Genomic DNA, 21209 nt, shown 5'->3' on the forward strand with positions numbered 1-21209 from the left:
TACACAAAAGACAATTAGAAATACTAAAATGTGAGACAAATAATGACTAAATATATGTAATTTTGACCTAATTAACATTAAACCTTTTATGAAATTTAACTCAAATCTACTCCAAATCACTTCTCAGTTACGTTTCGAGCTCATCTTGATGTTTCCAATGATCGGATCAACATTCAACCTAAACAACTAACAAAAAAAAAAAATTACTTGTGTTTTTGGCTTTTAGGTATGTACATTGATGCTATTTGATTTTGGTGTTACTCATTGTGCAAAGAAATTTTTTATTCCAGCTACTACAATTCTCGAATTTACCTACTTAGGACCAAATTAACGCCTACGAGTTTTCATCTTGAAATCGCACTTGAAAACTTCTATCCCAAAGACGGTTAGCTACTAGTTGGTACCTCTCTTTTTTGTTAATTTTAATTAAAAAGTATTATAACCTCTGTAATGTACTACTAGGTAGTTCTATAGATGCAAATCATAGAGAATTAATTGCCTGACCATAAACAAAGGGAGCAGTTGATTATTGACCAATGCCTGAAGTGACAACGCCATTTGGAGGAACTAAGGAAAATGACAGGGTTATTCGCACAAATGTCCCTATTTCGGGGTGGTATTTAATTTTTGCCTTTCAGCACTTAGGCGCGACATAAATTAAATTTCGGCCGGCATAGTTAGAGTTTAGCTTCGACATTTGTATTTTATCATCCCACAAGTTATGCGACAAGACAAAACTTTCAACATTCAACATAATCTGGAAAAAAAAATATAAGTTTAGATTTTGCTCGGCATAGTTAGCGTTAAGCTTCGGCATATGTATCATCACAGCCACACAAGTTATGCCGGAAAAGGCAAAACTTTCAACGCTCAACTAATCTGAAAAGTACTACACAACTTATGTTGCATAGCTTAATAAATTCCTACAGAACTTGTGCGAAGCGAGGCAAAAGTTCAATTTCCGAAGACAAAAATGTAAATGAACATATGCCGAGAGAAGCATATCTGGATGTTTTCATTAAATAAGCAACAGGGCCAAAAATTAACGATCAATCCATATGAAGGGCAATACAACAACAATATACCCAGCATAATTTCATAAATGGAGTCTGGAAAGGATATGATGTACGCAGACCTTCCTCTACCTTCGTGGGATAGAGTGGCTGTTTCAGAATGAATGGCAAACAACTGACAGGCTTGCTTCTTGCCCTACAACCTCTAAAGTTCCCAAGTTCTTATAGGTCTCTATCGTCTAAAAAGTAAAATTTACTTGGCATAGCTTACATTATTACCTATTTATGGAACATAGCTAAGCTTTATAATAATTATATTTAGTAGCTAAAATATAACATATTTACTTCCTATAGCTATCACTTTTTTACCACTCATCTGATAACTTCCTACACCCTAAATTTAAGCAAAAAAAAAGGTCCCTCTCTCCTATCCCCCTAAATACACGCCATTATGCCTAATATCCCTTAATTTCCTCCAATTTCAAATCAGTTTTACAATAGTTCAACTTCCTTGTTTATCTCTAATTAACTACTCATTAATTTCACTCATAATTCAAATCTATTTCCCAAAAAAAGTAAGATTTTATACTGATTTTTACGTTTCACCGTGTATTTAACTTATATTTTTATTTTTATTTTTGTTTGAATCAGCAATGCAACTCTAAATAATTTATTATCACTATTTGTTCTTGGTTGTTTTTTGTTAGATTCAAGTGAAATGGCTAAGAAAGCTTCTACTCCGATGAGGACTAGAGGTATAGAACCCGAATTTTCAATTCCTAATGTTTTGGATTGATATTTTAATAGTTGTTTTTCATATATATTTTGGCTATATTTTTAATTGTATTTTGATTATTATGTTCAATATTACTTATTCTGGTTTTTGTTGACTGTATTTCAGATATATTTTTCATATATTTTGACTATATTTAGAAAAATTTCAGAAAATAAAAAAAGTTGCAGTGAAAACGTTGCTACCTCAATTATGACTATATTTTGGATATATGTTTTAATTGTATTTTGATTATTATGTTCAATATTACTTATTCTGGTTTTTGTTGACTATATTTCAGATATATCCTGAGTGTCAAGATGCTATTGTTGTACTAATTCACAGCAGGAGACTATGCAACATCTCTTTTTAACAAGTAAGTTTGCAACAGATGTGTGGAATTTTTTGAAGCAGGCAGTGGGAATTCAAATGAATCTCATTCAGATCCATCAAGTTATCAGAACTTGGTGGAAGATTAAGTGTGCAGAGAAATTCAGACCTATCCTACATGTTGTGCCTGCTATGATCACATAGGAGTTGTGGAAGAGAAGAAACACTATTAAACATGGAGGACGGGTGAGTTTCAATAAAGTTATTCATGAGATAAATAGGAACTTGTACTACTTAACAAAAAGCAGATATCCATGGTTGAAAAACATTCCGTTTCTTTGGCCTGAACTGGTGGTATTTCTTGAAGGATATAAACCTATTTTGATTTCTAAGATTGTCTACTGGAGGTTGCCTTATGAGAGATGGTATAAATGTAATACTGATGGAACATCAAAGGGCAACCCTGGTCCTAGTTCTTATGGTTTTTGTGTAAGAGATTGGCATGGAGATTTGATATATGCAGAATGCAAGGAATTGGGACTTAATTCTAATGTGGTTGCAGAGGCAAGAGCAATGATGGAGGGTTTGGTATATTGTGTAAATCATGAATTTCACCCACTGGTTTTGGAAACGGACTCCTTACTAATGAAGAATGTGGTTGATGGAATATGTGAGATACCATGGTGTATTATCACAGAGGTGGAGAGAATTAGAAGAATGAAGGCTGAATTCAATGTACTAATATATCATGTATACATGGAGGGGAATACATTGGCAGATTTTTTAACTAACCTAGCTTTTGATTTTGCAGGTACAATAAGCTTTAATTCATTTACTGATTTACCTAGTGCAGGAAGGAAGATCCTACATTTGGATAAACATCAAGTCCCAAACCTCAGGATTAGGAATGTTAAGAACTTAAGAGGCATTGATGTACTTTGACTCTGTGACACAAATATTGATAAAACTTCTAATGGTGGTATCAACTTTGGCTCATCCCATTGAAGTTGAGTCAATAAATGTGCAGCAGCAAAAGTACAGTCATTACAAGAGTAAGATGGGAATGTCACTGAGATATTTAACTCTTTAGTTTATTGGGTATGTGGGTCACTACCAAGCTACTACTTTGGATCTGAAATTAACCATCTGGGTTAAATGGAGGAGACTTAGTTGTAGCTAGTAACAAACATATTCTAGCTAAATTGAGTTAAATCAGTGTATTTTCAAAGATGTTTCTTTTCAATCGCAAGTTGAGGACTACAATCCACCTAACTGATTAGGATTATAGAGATCGTTTGCAGCACAAATCCCAACACTTATAACAGATCAATAATCTCCAAGAATATAACAGGTCATTTCCATCACATTGGAGAATACAGTAGAAGATAGCGGACATAGCATGCGTTTTCTCACTCAGATGAAGGAAATTAAAGTTTGGGAGCACCTCTTACCTGAAGGAAGACGATCTGTTTGTTCTGAGGTTATAACTCCTTGGATATGGATTTGCTGCACCGGTGAGAGCTTGGGTGCGAAGATGACGTAAATCCAAATCGGAAAACCAGATCGCTCAGCCGTGGTGAAAGTGCAATGCCTTTTACTCCGGTGAAGCCACTCAATCTAGAACTTTCCTAATTTGTGTGAGAGGAGAGAGTATATGTCAACTACTATTTGTTTTTGTTGAACTTCATTTGGGCTGGACTTGTTCCAGCTATTCTTAAAAAATATATATATATTCATATATTTTGACTATATTTTTCAAAATTTTAGAAAAATCAAAAAAATAAAAAGTTGCAGTGAAAACGTTGTCAGCTCAATTATGAACTCAACTTGAATTCGATATTTCAACAGATGAATTCAAATATATATTCGTCGTTTAAAACGAGCTCTGTTCACTGGTTTGATATTGTTATTTTTCAAAGTTTTTTGATGAACTAGCTTTTAAACCTTTTTTTTTTGTTAAAAATATGAATGTACTTTTTGAATTCAATTTTTTTTGAATTTTTTAGCTGTTTGAATGAGATATGAGATCAGATATGGAATGAGAGGATATTTGCGTGAATCGGGGAACATTAAAAACTGATTTTAATTTAAATTGGAATAGATTTTGTTTCCATAAATATAGCACTTTCAGTTTTCTCAGCGTGTATATTTCCGTTATATTTATCCTATATTTAAGTCGACGCATCTACTAGCTAAATATAGGTCCTCCAGCTACGAATTGTAAATGTAAAACATGTAGTTATAAATTGTTAGAAGGAGCTAAAAGGTAGCTGTTTGTGAAAAACGTTGGGTTAAGGAATGAAAATACAAAGTGGGCCAAATTAGGTAAGAAGATAAAACATGGGTCAATTTTGGTAACATTATTATCCCAATTGATAGAAATAGTAACTTTTTCTTCAAAATATCTGTTTTATTTTCTTCAGTTCTGTGTCCAACCAAATTATGACGGATAATTGAAACTGGATGAATAATGTGTTTGGAAATCATTTGTCATTATTTTTCTTCTTCTACCTGAAAATTTTCGACCGAGTATAAAAATAGAAAAATAAAAAGCTGGACAAGTGGACATATGATATGACCTTCGAAAGGAGATGGAAAATTAACAAATGTGACCTTCTCTGTTCAACTTTACAAACTTGCAAGATGTAATTGGTTAGGACATCGTTAATCCTCGGGTTAAACCTAGTTGATGTTTTAAGTTCAAAACCAGTACTGCCTGAAAGAATGCATGTTTCTGAATTCTGATATCGTGATTGGTGTATATTTGTTAATTCATTGTAATATTACCTCAGTTAAAACTTGCCATCATTCGTCTTTTTCCTAACAAATAATTTGGTTACCTTAGATGCAATAGATAAACAGTGAGCTACTATCAAATATTTACAATGATCAAGGCCAATAAGTTGGTCTATCTTATTGCCTCTGCCAGTCCGCAGATTATTAACGCCTCCATATAGCTATTTCTCATATTTTTGTAATTAATTAGGTGACACATACAGAACAATAAGGGGAAATTTTCAAAAATATACAACTTTTGAAAATTATTACACCACGTAGCCCAATATACAATATTAGACAACATTATACCTAGGGGCAAAAAGCATTATACATAATGTATCAACCTCGTATAAAGTGTATAATAGTGTACAAAAGGTGTTTGTACACAACTATGAGCTAAATCAGTAACAAACTCAAAGTATGGGGCTACATGGTGTAAATATTTTCAAAAATAGACAGCGTAATTTCCCCAAATTATCCACGGGAATGTCATTGTCAAGCTATATTGCTTTCAAATTTTATACAAAATCCAGTCTCAAAGGTGCTCATTTTTACCAGCTTCAAACTTGAAACGGAAGAAATATCCATTGGGAGAAGAAAACTTTCCAGTTAAAAGACGTGAAATATCCTACAGAGTAGGGTACAAGGTTGCTACTTTGAATCCCAAAAGGATGATCAAGCTTATGTCCACATTGTGTAATACTGTCAATCAATTACAAAAACTTGGAAACAAATGCTGCCAGACAAATAAAAAACGCCTAAATACATGTCCCTCAAGCAAATATTTAATCTTCCCTTAAAAACTGGGTAATTTGGGTGATCAGTAGAGGACCCATATCAAGATAGAGGAGATTTAACCATCATGCCTGATCATTGGACCAACTTGAGACCTATTTGCCTCTTCTTTTTACTTTTCTTCACCATCAGAGAGGATGTGTAGACAAAGCAATAATTGCTTCCATCTAATTAGCTCACTGCATGTCGGAAAAAAAAAAAAAAAAAGGAAAGAGCTTTGTTTGGCTGACCTTCCTGAGAACGAATGCCTCTTTTCTCTTTCTCAAGTATACAACAAATAAGTGGGATGAGAGTTTCTTACAGCTACTGCAAGCTTATTAAATTACATTGGCATACATCTCTGGCTTTGCCACCTGTCACCTGCTCATTATTGGCACTAAGGGACCTCCTTCCAGTACCGAATGGATCGGTCAATCCCACAAGACACAAATGTAGCTTCTACAGGGGAATGCACAAGCCAACGGGGTGCACCAATATGGTTGGAGGGCCATCTAGCCACTTTTTCTGTCGTCAGAGCATCCCATGCAACAATCTGTGACCAACATCCTATTAATCTCTCTAATTTTACCTGTGTACGTATTAAAGAAAGACAAACTTACCTCATTGAGAGATTCATCAATTGATAATACAAATTCTTCTGTATCATTGAAAACAGCCTGCATCGAAAGCATTTTTCAACTGTCAAATGTCAACAAGAATATGAGAGCAATACATTCCCACATATGTGGAAATCAAGGCTCATAATCTAAACAAAACAAGAAAACACTTTTGAAAGTGGTGCATATATAAAAATAATATAGCCTAATTACAGAAGATGAACACGAAGATATAGGAAATCCACATGGGGAAGTTATCTCTGACTATCACATCTCAAAAATCACCTGAACATCCATCAAAAAATTAACATAATTTTCCAGGTTGGTACATAGTTCGCGAAAAACTATTCTTTGATTTCCACGTGATAGATGAATAGTGAATTGAGACGAGTTTAAATGGCGTACATGGATATTGAAGATTCAAATGGACGGCCCCGACTAGCTTGGGATTGAAGTTGAAGCGTAGCCATTTTTTTTAAAACGGAGGATTGAAGCGTAGCCGTTGTTGTTGTACTTTAAATGTATTAGCTTCTAAATTTTTAGATGCAATTCCACAATGACCATGACAGCTGCGGCATATCTAACAAGCAGTTTGGAATCCAAGTAGAAGCTTCACAAGAATGATAAACCAAAGCCAGCATTCATGGTATATGATGACATGTATTGCATATTCAATAATGGCAAGCAGGCGATATTTCATAAATATGCAACTCCAATTCTTTGCTTCTGTTTAAGCCTATATCTGCTCAACTATACACGGAGCAGCCAAATTAAGCTTTGCTTTTCTTTTTCTTTTTTTTTTTAATCAAAAAAAAAAAAAATTGTGACAAGAAACATGAACTCTTCAAAGCAAGCTGTGTGACCCTGACATACCTGGCAGCGCAACTGTGTATGTGTAGCTCCAAGATATTGTTTGACCAATCTTCCTGTGCCAACTTCCCAAAGCTTCACCGAAGAGTCTTTTCCCGAGGATAGAATATACCTAGGAAATGTTTGAAATAAACAAGCTTGAGTAGGCATCTAAAGCCCTATAAACTATCAAGAATATCTCACATAGAAAGTAAAGCAAGTTCCACATGGCAATAAGAAATAAAACCTGAGGTCAAGTAGACCACATAGGGTCACAAATAAAAATTCGACACAAAAGATGAACATCATTCTTTTTGTTCAAGTGCATGAGCAGTACAATAGATAAACTTGGTAATCAAGCAGGCAATACTTTACTGGAACTGCTTTGTGACAAAACGTGATGAGAATAGAATATTCTCATTGGCAGCTCCTTTTCACAAGTTTCCACCCTCTACACAATGTTAAGAAGAAAAAAGAACCCGCTTCATTTCTAGGCTGTGGTTCAAGTGGAATAAACCTCTTTCTCCAGTTGAAGAAAAGGTTCCTGGTCCTAGCTTGTAAGCTGTATGTAACCATAAGGGATCTCTAACCTTTCATCCTTTGAAAAATTTGCACTTGTGGCCTCCGCCGCTCCATGTGCACCATCTATGGATCGGACACAGCTAGCAGTTACCCCATCCCATAGCCGAATTGCACCATTTTTGGAAGCAGTTACATACAATCCGCCAGTACATGAATACCTAACCTGCAAGGAAGTATAATGGTGAGTAAAGAATCCTCCGACCAAAGAATGCTAGATACCAATTTTACCTGATTAATAGCACCATTGACACCCATCTCTTGGAAATTTGGTGGCAGGTAGCATTTGAAAGTGTTGATGTCATATAGATGAGGAATTGAATGATCAGTTCCTGTAACAACCAACATTATCATGAGAAAATCTAGCCAATCGGCAAGTGCAAATCGTGTTCAATACTGCTGCTGCTTCACCTGAATGAGTTAGCAGATAATGATAGAGGGAAATATAGGAATAGATAATCTTATGAGTACAGAATCAAAAAATAGGTTAGAGATTAGATGCCAGTTTTAAGAAGAAAGCTTGCCATCCACTGTGGTGGGAATTACCATTAACAGTTTTAGTACTTCATATCAAGTAGTTACCAACACCTTATGATCCATATTTCCTCTTAGTTGAAGTTGAGATCAATCACCAACGAGCTGCCTCTCCAAAGCTCCATTTCTCCCTTAAGATTTAGAAACCAACATCACATGTTGATTCAGTCAACCAGGTATCAATATCATAGATTGAAGGCTTTTGTTTCTAACTGCCTTTAACATTTGGTTTACTTTTCACTTTGGAGATGATGTAAATGATATTTTGGATTTCACAGGCTCCATACATTTGCAACAGGGATGGCTTTTACTCGTTTTGTTACTAATATCACTCCCTTAGTGCTGAATTTGTGAATAATACAAAGTTACATTTATTTGTTCAGCGGTGAATAATACAAAAATTACTAACTTAACCAAAAAGTAATCTAAAAATCTAGTTAGAAGTTAGACGTAACTGCACAGAATGGATTAGCACATACACAAAGAACATATTGCATTACGAGATTTGATCACCAATACCGAAAAGATGGACAAGAAGATTTTTACACTTCAGAGCATAGGCATGCATTGCTTTTTTTGTTATGGTAGAAACCTGTGCAAGTATGATTTCCCTATTTCTCCAGTATTTTGGACAAAAGATTGTAGATAATTTCAGGGATAAAAAGTTGTCCGACATAGCATCATTCAGCTTTAAGTTCACCTAACTAGTAACAGCAGCCCACAAACCAGCATCTAACTAAAAAGAAATTTACTTGCCTGCCAGAAGAAAGTCCCCGGAAGGATGGAATGACACCGACCTTACATTATGTGTATCCTGTTGAAACATTTAATCCAATCCCATAGAATAGTTAGTATATTTTCGAAACTAAATCCAAGCTTTATGCTTGGTTTCAAAATATAAAAAAAATTGAGTGACCTGAATCACTCTAAATGCTCTCTTTGCTACCGTTTTGGAAAAATCAAAGAACCTGAAAACAGCCAAAGGAAAGGAGTATTTAGATCATATTCCAATGACAAACATATTAGGCAACTTCCCAGTAAATCTTACTTGATGGTGCGGTCTTTTGCTCCAGATATGAGTACAGCATTTTGCGGATGAAAGTCCAAGTCATTTATTGGCTGCAGTTATGCATAACTTTTGGGTAAGAAACAGGGAAAATCCTGAGATAGTCACAACTAAGAAACTGAGATTCATAGGAATAGAGAGAGAAAAGAGGTGCCATCAATAATTAAAAGGAAGCACACCATCACATCGCCAGACACAATTTGATAAAAGAGATATGCTCCCCTTTTTATTTCTTCTTAGCATTTTAATGAGACTACCTCACACAAAGTAGGGATAAGGTCCGCGTACACCCCACTTGTGGGATCACACTGGGCATGCTGTTGTTGTTGTTGTTAGCATTTTAATGAGAGGAGCGTCTACAGGCAAACATCATACAAACAAGTCCAGTTAACTTTAGTTTTGTTAAAAGTAAGCCAGTAAACTTCTTACTGAAATAGTGGATAATGAGAGATGTTTTGAGCCAATGTTCAAATTAACCAACCTAAAAAAGTTAATACCAGGACAACTGAATCAAGAAATGTAAGTATCACACGATCAAGATCTTACTTGTTGATGATCATAAAAAGTCCGTATAACAGGCCTCACTGGGCCATCCCTTGCGTCTGGCTGCATCATTTGCTTGACTTTTGCAATCTGCACAAGTTAATGCTTTTGTTTTAGAAGTAGGGAATGAAAGTTAAGAGTTCTAAAGAAATGATACAATACCTCAAACAATTTAATCGATGTGTCCGCGCTTCCAGTAGCAAGAAATCTTCCATCAGGACTGAATCTGGCACACCTTGCAACATTCTAAAAGAAAATTCTTGCGTTAAAACGTAATGCAGGAAATCGGCAATAGAATAAAGATGAGAGCTCAAAACAACCTACAGCTTTGTTTAAGATACAACCTTGTGCTCGGAAATATGTCGTGACTCATGCTTTGGGATATTTTTTGATGGCCCTTTTGTATCGTTCACGCTACTGTTGCAAAGCAAAACTGGATTATCAACAACACAACAACAACAACAACCCAGTGAAATCCCACATCGTGGGGTCTGGGGAGGGTAGAGTGTACGCAGACCTTACTCCTACCAAGGTAGGACGGCTGTTTCCGAAAGACCCTCGGCTCAAGAAAAGCAAAAAAAAAGCATAAAAAAGGTCAGATAAGGCTAAGAGATTCAAAGCGATATGGAAATGAAATAATATAAAATAAAATAATGCAAGCGACACAGATACCACAGGATAATCAAAGCACAGGAAATAGCAGATAATAGCATATATCGGAGCACAAGAAATTATATTGCGATACTGCGCCTACTAATAAGAACGGATAACGAGACTATCTACTAGCCTTCTACCCTAATTTGGGTCCTCCAAACCCTCCTATCTAAGGTCATGTCCTCGGTAAGCTGTAATTGCGCCATATCGTGTCTAATTACCTCTCCCCAATACTTCTTCGGCCTACCCCTACCTCGTCTGAAACCATCCATGGCCAACCTCTCAAACCTCCGCACTGGGGCATCTGTGTCTCTCCTCTTAACATGCCCAAACCATCTCAATCTCGCTTCTCGCATCTTGTCTTCCACCGAGGCCACCCCCACCTTATCCCGAATATCCTCATTCCTAATCCTGTCGCTCCTGGTGTGGCCACACATCCATCTCAACATTCTCATCTCGGCAACTTTCATCTTTTGAACGTGAGAGATCTTAACTGGCCAGCACTCCGCCCCATACAACATAGTCGGTCTAACCACCGCTTTGTAGAACTTGCCCTTAAGTTTTGGTGGCACCTTCTTGTCACATAGCACTCCGGAAGCAAGCCTCCATTTCATCCACCCTGCCCCAATACGATGTGTGACATCATCGTCGATCTCCCCGCTGCCTTGCACAATAGACCCAAGGTACTTAAAACTACTTTTCTTCTGGATGGCCTGGGTACCAAGCCGCACTTCCAAGCCAGCCTCCTGAGGTGCTTCACTGAACTTACACTCCAAGTACTCTGTCTTGGTCCTACTCAGCTTAAACCCTTTAGTCTCCAGAGTATGTCTCCAACCCTCCAGCTTAGCGTTAACTCCGCTACGAGTCTCGTCGATCAGGATTATGTCGTCCGCGAAAAGCATACACCATGGCACCTCACCTTGAATTTGCCGTGTCAATCCATCCATCACTAAGGCAAATAGAAACGGACTAAGAGCTGATCCTTGATGCAACCCCATCACAACTGGAAAGTGCTCTGAATCTCCTCCTACTGTCCTTACTCTGGTTTTGACTCCCTCATACATGTCCTTGATCACCCTAATGCACGCCACAGGTACACTTTTAGCCTCCAAGCATTTCCATAAGATCTCTCTTGGAACTTTGTCATACGCCTTTTCTAGGTCGATGAATACCATGTGTAAGTCTCTCTTCCTCTCCCTATACTGCTCCACCAATCTTCTCACAAGATGGATGGCATCTGTAGTTGAGCGTCCCGGCATGAATCCGAACTGGTTTTCTGAAATAGACACACCTCTCCTTATCCTCATCTCCACCACCCTTTCTCACACTTTCATAGTATGGCTTAGCAGTTTGATACCTCTATAGTTGTTACAACTCTGGATATCTCCCTTATTCTTGTATAGAGGGATCATTACACTCGCCCTCCATTCTTCGGGCATCAATGCCGTCTTAAAGATGACATTAAACAACCTAGTCAGCCACTCCAAACCTGCCGGCCCCGCGCTCTTCCAAAATTCCCCAGGAATCCCGTCAGGTTCGATCGCTCTTCCCCTGCGCATCCTACGAACAGCACCCCTAACCTCCTCAACCTTAATACTCCTGCAATACCCAAAATCACGCCACCTTCCTGTATGTTCTAAATCTCCCAACACAATGTCTCTGTCCCCTTCTTCATTCAAGAGTTTGTAGAAGTATGACTGCCATCTCCGTCTAATGAGAGTCTCCTCTACCAATACTTTGTCATGCTCGTCCTTGATGCACTTTACTTGATCCACATCACGTGCCTTTCTCTCCCTCGCCTTGGCTAGCCTGAACAATTTCTGATCCCCTCCTTTCTATTCTAGTTCAGCATACATGCGTTCAAAAGCTGCCGCTTTTGCCGTCGAAACTGCCAACTTCGCCTCCTTCCTCGCCATCTTATAAAGCTCCGTATTCGTCCACTTCTCCACCTCATCCTTGCTTTCTATCAACTTCGCATACGCCACCTTCTTTGCTTCCACTTTCCCTTGAACTTCTCCATTCCACCACCAGTCTCCTCTATGCTGACCACGACTACCTGTCGAGACCCCCAACACTTCCCTTGCTACCACCCTAATGCAACTAGCCGTCTTATCCCACATACTGGTCGCATCCCCACTACTATCCCAGGCCCCCATATCCTTCAATTTCTCTCCCATCTCCAGTGCACTAGTGGTGGTCAAACTACCCCATCTGATCCTAGGTCGGTCATCCACGACCCTCTTCTTCCTCGTCCTCTTGATCCCTAAATCCATCACCAAGAGCTTATGTTGGGTTGTAAGATAGTCGCTCGGAATGACCTTACAATCTTTGCACAAACCTTTATCATCCTTCCAAAGGAGTAAAAAGTCTATCTGAGTTTTAGCCACCGAACTACGGAAGGTTACCAAGTGTTCCTCCTTCTTTGGGAAACTCGAATTGGCTATCACCAACCCAAAAGCTCTTGCAAAATCCAAAAGTGAGACTCCTCCTCCATTCCTGTCCCCGAAGCCAAAGCCTCCATGCACATCATCATAACCTCCCGAAATATGCCCGATGTGTCCATTGAAATCACCTCCTACTAATAGCTTCTCAGTAGGCGGTATGCCTCCCACTAACTCGTCCAAATCCTCCCAGAAGCGCCTCTTCTCCTCCTCGCCTAAGCCCGCTTGCGGCGCATATGCACTAATAATGTTCAAAGTGAGTCCTTCAACGACCACCTTAATCGACATCATCCTATCAGTGGCCCTCCTAACCTCTACCACCTGATCCCTTAATTCACTATCTACTAAAATGCCCACCCCATTTCTATACTTCGACCTACCAGAGAACCACAGCTTATACCCGTCTACCTCCTTAGCTTTAGGACCTACCCATTTGGCCTCTTGGATACAAGCTATATTAATCTTCCTCTTCTTAAGAATCTTAACTAGCTCTATGGACTTCCCCGTTAACGTCCCAATGTTCCAAGAACCTACTCTCAACCTAGACGCTTCTTTAACCCACTTACCCCTCCTAACCCTCGCCCCCGTCCCCGAACGAGAACATGACCCTAGTCTACCATCACTAAGCAAAGCCACAAGAATGAGTATGAACTAATTAATTCAAAAGTCTAAAAATAGCCAAATGTAACTACAAGTGTATCGACAAATAATGGATATGGCAACCGGAGGTACCAACTCCAGTTGAACTGAACCTGGTCGCCGCCGAAAAACACTGTTCAACGTCCGAGTACTGTTCACTATTGAATTACTGTTCACTGTTGGAATTCTGTTCACAAAGACCTGAAACAGGAGAAGAGAAGAGGAAAAGAAAAAGGAAAAAAGAGAAACAAAGGAGGGAGCAAGAGGGGACTGGCCGGAAAATGGTGCCGGAAAAGTCTCCGGCGATGGCGCGACTGAGTTCTGACAGCGCCAGCAGCAGCTAAAAAAGGAGAGAAAAGGGGAAAAACAAGGAGAAGAGAAGAAGAATAGGAGATGAAGAAAAGGGAAGGGAGAAAAAGTAAATCTGGCCGGAAAAGTGTCTGGCGTTACCTGATCGCCGGAGTTACCTGGTCGCCGGACGCGGTGGCTGATGGGGTGGGGGGGGGGGGGGAGAGAGGAGATGTTACCGTTGAGGATAGAAGAGAGAGAAAGCAGAAGAGAGAGAAAATACACTCTCAAATGAAAACAAAACTGGATTATCAAATCCACCAAATGACAAGCCTAACATCATTCATAAATATTTCTCAAGAAAGAAGAAATATTTATTACACAGATCCAGATAGAGACAGGAAATGGTCTTTACATTGGTCCAGACAGATAAGTTAATATATGGTGAATCCTGAATCTGAAAGTGAGTCCACTCTGTAAATCTTGAGACATACTTAATGATTATGAGATGCTTTTTGATGGCTCACTATAGTGTATAAGCCACTGCCTTACTAGATCTCTTGGTGCACGGATTAAAAGGATCTTGCCTGCTACTCAAGGCTTATGTAGTGTCAAACTTACAGTGACTTAGCCTGCAAAAATTCTATGATTAACATGACCTAGCCCAAAATGAAAGCTGTTACAAAATAAAGGTTCACCCTCATGCATAAATATTGAATAGAACTTAATTAATCTACGGAATGAAAGTTATAATTGGTTCACAAGGTGTAGCTGCTAATCAGTTTTTGAAAGATGTAATTAATGAAAAAAGGAAAAGGACAAAAGATATTCAATTGGATACTCTAGTTTTTCCATACATGGCAACAGGCGAATATTCCATGTTAGTTATTACTCTTCGATTACAAAAGATTAGTACTCAAGTATCCAAAACATTTCCCACAATCACCAGATAATTTCCTCCTTTTTACTCAGCGGAACTTGTCAATTGCATACATCAGCATGGCACAAGGATTTTAGAGTCTCGGTCAAGCGACGACACATTAATTGCACTTTAACACTCAACTAATTAAAGAGAACTCTTAAACCCTTCAGGTTATTAAACAAAAATAGTTTGATGGGAGATAAATTGCCTGAAATCAACAAACGCAGCCCGAGGGGCTGGGATTGAGCCATATGCTGCAGTTATGCTTGGATCAAAAGGTACAGCTGTTGAAACTCCTCTAAGCATCTCATCTTTCTCCACTGCAAGACCCTGCTAACGGCTTAGAGCGATAAAGAAGCTTTTTTATATCTATTCTCTTACCTAACGTTGAGCAACTGAAAATCCGTGAAAGTAGAATAATAGCAAACCTTACCAACCGATACAAACCTTTGCGACCAATTCAAGTAGCTTGTTGGGAGCAGCTTCAACATTCATTGGTGTCATTGTAGCAGAAGCTACAGCACTTGCAGCCTGTCATACATGCATAGCGGAATTCATCAAAACCTCTAAATAACTTACCTTAATTACATACCATTTTCTATTCAAAACATGTATAAGACACACAGGTTGATCTTCTCAACTTTGTTGTTTTGAATCCCATCATATTGTTAGACCATGCAGTTAACCTAGGAACAGATGTCTGCTTTAGGAGACCTCTCACTTGCAGCCCATATGTTATTAGAGATATGTTACAGAAGGTATCCATATCACTTATCAGAGAAAAAAAGAAACATCCAGCATGATGACCAAGGAAAACCAAGAATGCATGTGCTGGCCTCCGCAAAGAAAGTTTGAGGTCAAATTTTGTGGAGTTCTTGTAGAAATTTCCTTGTTCAAGGGAATAATTACAGGGGGACTCTAGAATTTTGCAAAATTCTGTAGCAAGGAGGCTAAGATAGTCATGGGAGACTCCTCTTAACTGAAACCGCAAAAAAAACCAATTGGTGCTTGAACAGCCAACAACAACATACTCAGTGTAATCCCACAAGGGGGGTCTGGAGAGGGTAGAGTGTATGCAGACCTTATCCCTACCTTGGGAGGTAGAGAGGCTATTTCTTAAAGACCAAAACCTTAAATATCCAATGTAGCTATATATTCCAAATGCCATGATAGCAACCATGATCATTTGTTCAATCCCCAATAAATATGACAAGACATGGTAAGTCTGTTTAGAATAATTTTTCTCTTATGGTGAGCGAAAGCTGGCTCTGACACCATGATTATCAAAAAAAATAAAAAAAAATAAAAAAAATATGATACTATCTATTCAATCTTTGAACACTCTAATCTCTTCCTAATGATGGTAATAGGAATAAATCTCAAATAAATCAGATCTATACGTACACAAGTAAGATCAGTGCATACATCACCTCAAGAGGAATAATCCTCCAAACCTGTTTCTTCTACCCTTTCCCTCACCATTGTCTACACAATCATTTAACTTAGTTCAAAGGCTAACTGGAACTTCCTTGTTTCCAACATATTCCCTAACCTGTGGGGCATCAAGTTAGAGAATGGTTATTAAAAAACATTTTCTAACTTGGTGCCCCCACAAATAAAGCCTAATCTCTCACAGAAAAACATTCACACACTTCAACAGTGTTACCTCTTCTTCTCCAAACCTGTTTTTTCTGGACAATTTATTTTACACAAACTCCAAACTTTCAGTCATGAGTGCACGTGTTGGGAAGTGTTGTGGAACATTGGAGAGCAACCGGTCACAATAATATGCATCCTAGTCGGACCAAAATCGCCCTCAAAGCAATGACCCGCCACGACAGAACATTTGTTTTGATAAGTTTTTACTGTTTTATCTCTGTTAAGTTTCAATATTGTAGTAATTTTTCCAACAATAGTAATGTTACAGACTTACAGTCATCAAAGATGTTCTCTTGGGAACCCAAAGAAGGTAAGTAGTTTCTAAGGTTAAATACAACAACATACACAGTGTAATCCCACAAATGTGTACGCAGACCTTACCTTACCTTGGAAACTATGGAGCCTATTTCTGATAGACCCTCGGCTCAAGTAAAAACATTTCAAAGCAGTACGAAAAAAAAAACAGCGGGATTGAAGAAGCCATGAAAAAAATACTGAAGAAAGCATGACAGCACATTTTTAAAAGGGGACAGTAACTACAATAATCGAAGTAGAAGAAAGTTTCTAAATGTTAAATGTATGTGCATAAAACCAAAGAATAGAAGAAAGAGTACCTGATTGAGATTACTATCACGAAGGTGAGCGACAATGAGAGAATTAACATGACGATACAATTTCCCATCTTGCAGTGTTTGCTCCAAACTACTATTATTACTCTCCATTTTAACTGATTATCACTTCCTTAACTTATTCTATGAAACAAACAAGAATAATACCAAAGAATCTTTATTTGATACACAGACTGCAAACCCTTTTCTTAGAAAAAGCTGAAAGTCAAATACTTATGAGTTTCTGAACTTTACCGCCGCCAATTTAGTACACTTCCCCGACACCCACGATAATGAATTTGGTTTAGGAAAAAAGTTAATTTTAGGTTTTTCTTTGTTTTAAAAAAGTTGGGGGTCATTTGGTTAAATATGCAATAAGCAGTGAAATTAGAACTTAGTAGTGCACATTTGCAATTTATTCTTTCAGCCATCAGCTAATTATAAATAATTTTCTCAAATCTCAAAATTTCTTATTATTTCCAATAATCATAACTGACCACATTACAATTTATTCTTTGCATCTGTATAAAAATAATTTGGGGATCTATGGTAGATTTAATAAGAAGATGACCGCAAAAAAAAAAAAAAAAAAAATGATCATCAAAGCAATAAATTTAAATTAATCGTTAAATTAAAGAAGGCAAAAAAAAAAAAAAATCATGCATAAGAAAGTGCAAATTTACTGTTGAACTTTGCAAAAAGGTCCAAATATACCCCTACAATGACTTTTATTTTAATTAAGAAAATTTCATCAGCGAAAAAAGTGTATTTGCGTCATTTGTATAACGGCGAATGTATATGCACCACGCTTTTTACGAGGTGTATATTAGCTCTAAATCGTAAAGTTGAGAGATATAGTTGCACCTTTGCCCTAACATTAATGTTGTTGAATTGTGTATGAGTGGACCATTTGAAGGATGAACGGTTGAATCAATGTGGAATCCAAGATTTATCAATTGGTCCTTACAACATGTCCGGTTGTACTTCTAAACAATAGTTGGTGGTGCTAATTGTGAAATTTTTATAATGGTAAAAGGAAACACATTAGCATCAGATATGGTGCGGTTAATTAATTGTTGAACCGTAGTGTTATTTTCTTGAAATATATAAGGTTTGACGGAAACTTGGTGGGTCCTTTAAATGATATTTGCATAAATAACTATATTTCGCGTCACTTTCCCTCTATTTCTTAGTACTTTAATCGCATTCTTTATAATGAAATCGTTGTATTCAAGCTTATGTTGGTATGTTTGTGTGTTTAGGTACAACGAGGCAAAAATGAATGAAAACCGAGCGAAGTTTGGTTGAGTTTGGAGGTGTATCACACTTGAACGAGATGACGAGAGGATCGCACAACACAGAAGAAATTTGGTGACTGAAGGACCTTGTGTGATGGCCAGGCGCCGTGTAGCCAGCGCGAGAAATTGTGCTCTCTGAATCTCGGTCTCTGACGACACTCGAACGTGCAAGCTTTGGACACGCGACGCGCAACCAGCGCGCATATCATGTTGGGCGATAGATGTGCGACGCGCAGGCAGTGCACGTCAACGTCAGTTTTTCCCAATTTGATTGGGATTTGGTTTTACTTATCACAGACTTTACCCTAGACTATATGTAGACGTTTAACATTGTAAACGATGAGTTTTTCTTAGGTTTATTTCTTTTTTTATTAATTTTAGTCCCAAAAACCCTATGCTATTCATGAATTCTTGCATCTTTTCTCGAATCATAAGTATCTAAAAGTTCTAATTCTAGGGTTGTGGCAAAGACATAAAATAGGTAGAATTGTTAGAAGACTTAACTAGATAGTCGGAAGCCATGACCCTGGAACTCTTTCTCATTTGATAAACTTAAAGAACTTCGTCCTAGTCTTACTCTATTACGAATCTCTTGTCTTGCTTAATTTGGTTAAATAGTACTTTAGTTATAATCAACATTGAAATTGTTACTCTCTTGAATAGTTACAAACGGAATTTGAGGTAGTTAAATAGTAGAAAGTATAAGTCTCAATGGGTACAATATTTGGACTTCAATCCCATATTACTTGTGCAACCACGTACACTTGCGTATGCGTTTGGGAGCAACAAGTTTTTTTGGCGTCGTTTTAGGGGACTTAGAAAAATTTACTATTTTTCTAGTTTTGAGTTTTATTTCTCTATTCAAGGTTTTACTCTGTTTCTTTTGGCTACTTGTGCTCCTCAGGTGATTTCTTTAGTTTATGCTAGACACTCGAAGTCAAGGAAAAGAAATAGCTGTGTTTGACCCAAAAATTGAAAGAACTTTACATAAGCAGAAAAAGCAGGCAAACAATGAGCGTGCCCTCGATTTAATTGATAACAACCAAGTCGAGGAAAGGGTAGCTGAAAGAACTGTTGAGATGGCACAACAAGATCGAGTTCCAGTGTTGAATTTCGCTAGACCCAATCTAGCGAATGCTGCTAAGGCCATTGTGAAGCCTGAGATCGATGGAAATTTTGAGCTGAAAGAAGGAACAGTGCGGTTGGTGCAGAACATGTGCTAGTATATGGGTAAGCCTCATGAAGACCAACATAAGCACTTGATGACGTTCGTCGAGCTGAGCGAGAATTTCACTATAAGGATGTCTCCGACGACTATGTGAAGATGGCATTGTTTCCGTTCTCATTGATTGGCGAAGCAAGGGAATGGATGCATAATCTGCCTGCCAGGCCTATTACCTCTTGGCAGATTTTATCAAGCAAGTTCATCGAAAAAATATTTTCATCCAGGAAGACCAAGGGGCTAAGAGGGAAAATTGCTAGTTTCACTCAGAAAGATTCTGAATCTCTACCACAAGCATGGGAGAGGTACAAGGGTTACTTGGGAGACTGTCCACATCACATGCAACCAAAGGTGATCATCAGACACTATTTTGTGAAGGGGTTGAGGCATGACTCTAGAGCATTATTGAATGCTTCAGCTCAGGGCCAGATTTTGACCAAAACATACGAGGAGATAGAAGTTATTCTGGATCTAATGTCTAAAGGTAGTCAGGAGTACTCGGAACCAAGTCACTCAGCAGTAACACAGAAAGTTGCTGGAGTGCTTCAAGTAGATGATATTACTGCTATTCGAGCAGACCTTGGTCAAAATTTTCATGTTGTTAACAGGTTGGCCAATGCTCCATTCGGGAATCAGGTGCAGCAAGTTCATCAGGTGCAAGCAAATTGCGATGATTGTGGCAGAGATCACCTGTTCGCAAATTTTCCTTCGAATCTTGCGAACCCATAATTTGTCTACTACATGGCACACCAGAATTGGGTTGTTGGGAATCAGTTCGAAAACAAATATAATTCGAATTACCAGAACAACTATCAACAACCTCAAAGGCAGCAGATGAGTAACTCTTTAGAAGAAACAATGAAGCAATGGATGTCTCGGAACCAGCAAATGTCTCAACAACAGCAGGTGATCAATGAAATACAGAAATTCATCCATGAGCTAGAACGTCAGATGGGCCAAATGGTAGTTTCTCAAACTGTCAGACCACAGGGTGCTCTTCCAAGAAATATTGAAAAGAATCTGCAAGAACAACTTCATGATGTCTCTTTGAGGAATGGCAGACAATTAGAAGAAGTTCCTCCAAGGAATAAGAAGGTAATGTTGAGCTGATTCCTGCTAAGAGGAAAGAACCAAACAGAAGAGTGTTGATATTGTTGCAGAGCAGTCAGAAGTAGTGGCGTGTAGGCCACCACCATCGTTCCCGCAAAGTCTACAGAAGCAGAAGATGAATTCAGCTTGTAAGAAATTTCTTGAGATCTTGAAACAGGTACACATCGACATCCCTTTAGTGGAGCTCTTGCAAGAGGTTCCGAAATATGTTATGCACATCAAAGATGTTGTTGCAAACAAAAGACATCTGACAGAGTTTGAGCACTTACTGAAGAGTGCAGTTCCAGGATGTGGAGTAAAATTCCTCTAAAGCTGAAGGATCCAAGCGGTTTCACTATTTCCATCACTATTGGGAACGTTGAGATTGGGCGAGCATTATGTGACTTGGGTGCTAGTATCAATATAATGCCTACTTGTGTGTTCAAAACGTTGGTTTTATTGAGCCAAGACCAACCACTGTGACATTGTAGCTTGCTGACAGATCATTAGCATATCCGAATAGTATAATTGAAG

General features: G+C 38.1%; 2 protein-coding genes and 1 non-coding gene across 17 annotated transcripts; 1 reads left to right on the forward strand and 2 right to left on the reverse strand.

The window, feature by feature from the left end:
* The first annotated feature begins 2350 nt into the window (after positions 1 to 2350).
* LOC132601572 (uncharacterized) lies at positions 2351 to 3057 on the forward strand. The gene is made up of 2 exons (XM_060314654.1): positions 2351 to 2361; positions 2424 to 3057. Exons 1-2 carry the CDS (start codon positions 2351 to 2353, stop codon positions 3055 to 3057), a joined length of 645 nt encoding a protein of 214 aa, XP_060170637.1.
* A 2417-nt stretch (positions 3058 to 5474) lies between these two features.
* Positions 5475 to 17435, reverse strand: LOC132603520 (cleavage stimulation factor subunit 50). Of its 15 annotated transcripts, XR_009568369.1 has the most exons (15): positions 17073 to 17435; positions 15247 to 15330; positions 15008 to 15129; positions 10200 to 10272; positions 10018 to 10101; positions 9859 to 9945; positions 9295 to 9365; positions 9163 to 9214; positions 9003 to 9060; positions 7944 to 8044; positions 7724 to 7878; positions 7158 to 7266; positions 6690 to 6864; positions 6288 to 6344; positions 6139 to 6220 (listed from the first exon to the last, which is right to left on the reverse strand). XR_009568369.1 is itself a non-coding variant. In XM_060316619.1 (14 exons), the coding sequence occupies exons 1-14, from the start codon at positions 17178 to 17180 to the stop codon at positions 6065 to 6067; spliced, it is 1314 nt and encodes a 437-aa protein (XP_060172602.1). In that variant the 5' UTR covers positions 17181 to 17428; the 3' UTR covers positions 5475 to 6064. The 15 variants fall into 15 exon arrangements, 8 of the variants coding, with proteins under 8 accessions (XP_060172602.1, XP_060172601.1, XP_060172603.1 ...); XM_060316619.1 differs by lacking the exon at positions 6690 to 6864 and having other exon boundaries at positions 5475 to 6220; positions 10200 to 10269; positions 17073 to 17428; XM_060316618.1 differs by lacking the exon at positions 6690 to 6864 and having other exon boundaries at positions 5475 to 6220; positions 17073 to 17427.
* Positions 17436 to 19823: 2388 nt separating this feature from the next.
* LOC132604733 (small nucleolar RNA R71) lies at positions 19824 to 19931 on the reverse strand. The gene has a single exon (XR_009568835.1). It is a non-coding gene; the product is annotated as a small nucleolar RNA R71 (small nucleolar RNA).
* Positions 19932 to 21209: the final 1278 nt, after the last annotated feature.

Source organism: Lycium barbarum, chromosome 7 (assembly GCF_019175385.1).
Source record: "Lycium barbarum isolate Lr01 chromosome 7, ASM1917538v2, whole genome shotgun sequence".
In the NCBI taxonomy this organism is placed as follows: domain Eukaryota; kingdom Viridiplantae; phylum Streptophyta; class Magnoliopsida; order Solanales; family Solanaceae; genus Lycium; species Lycium barbarum.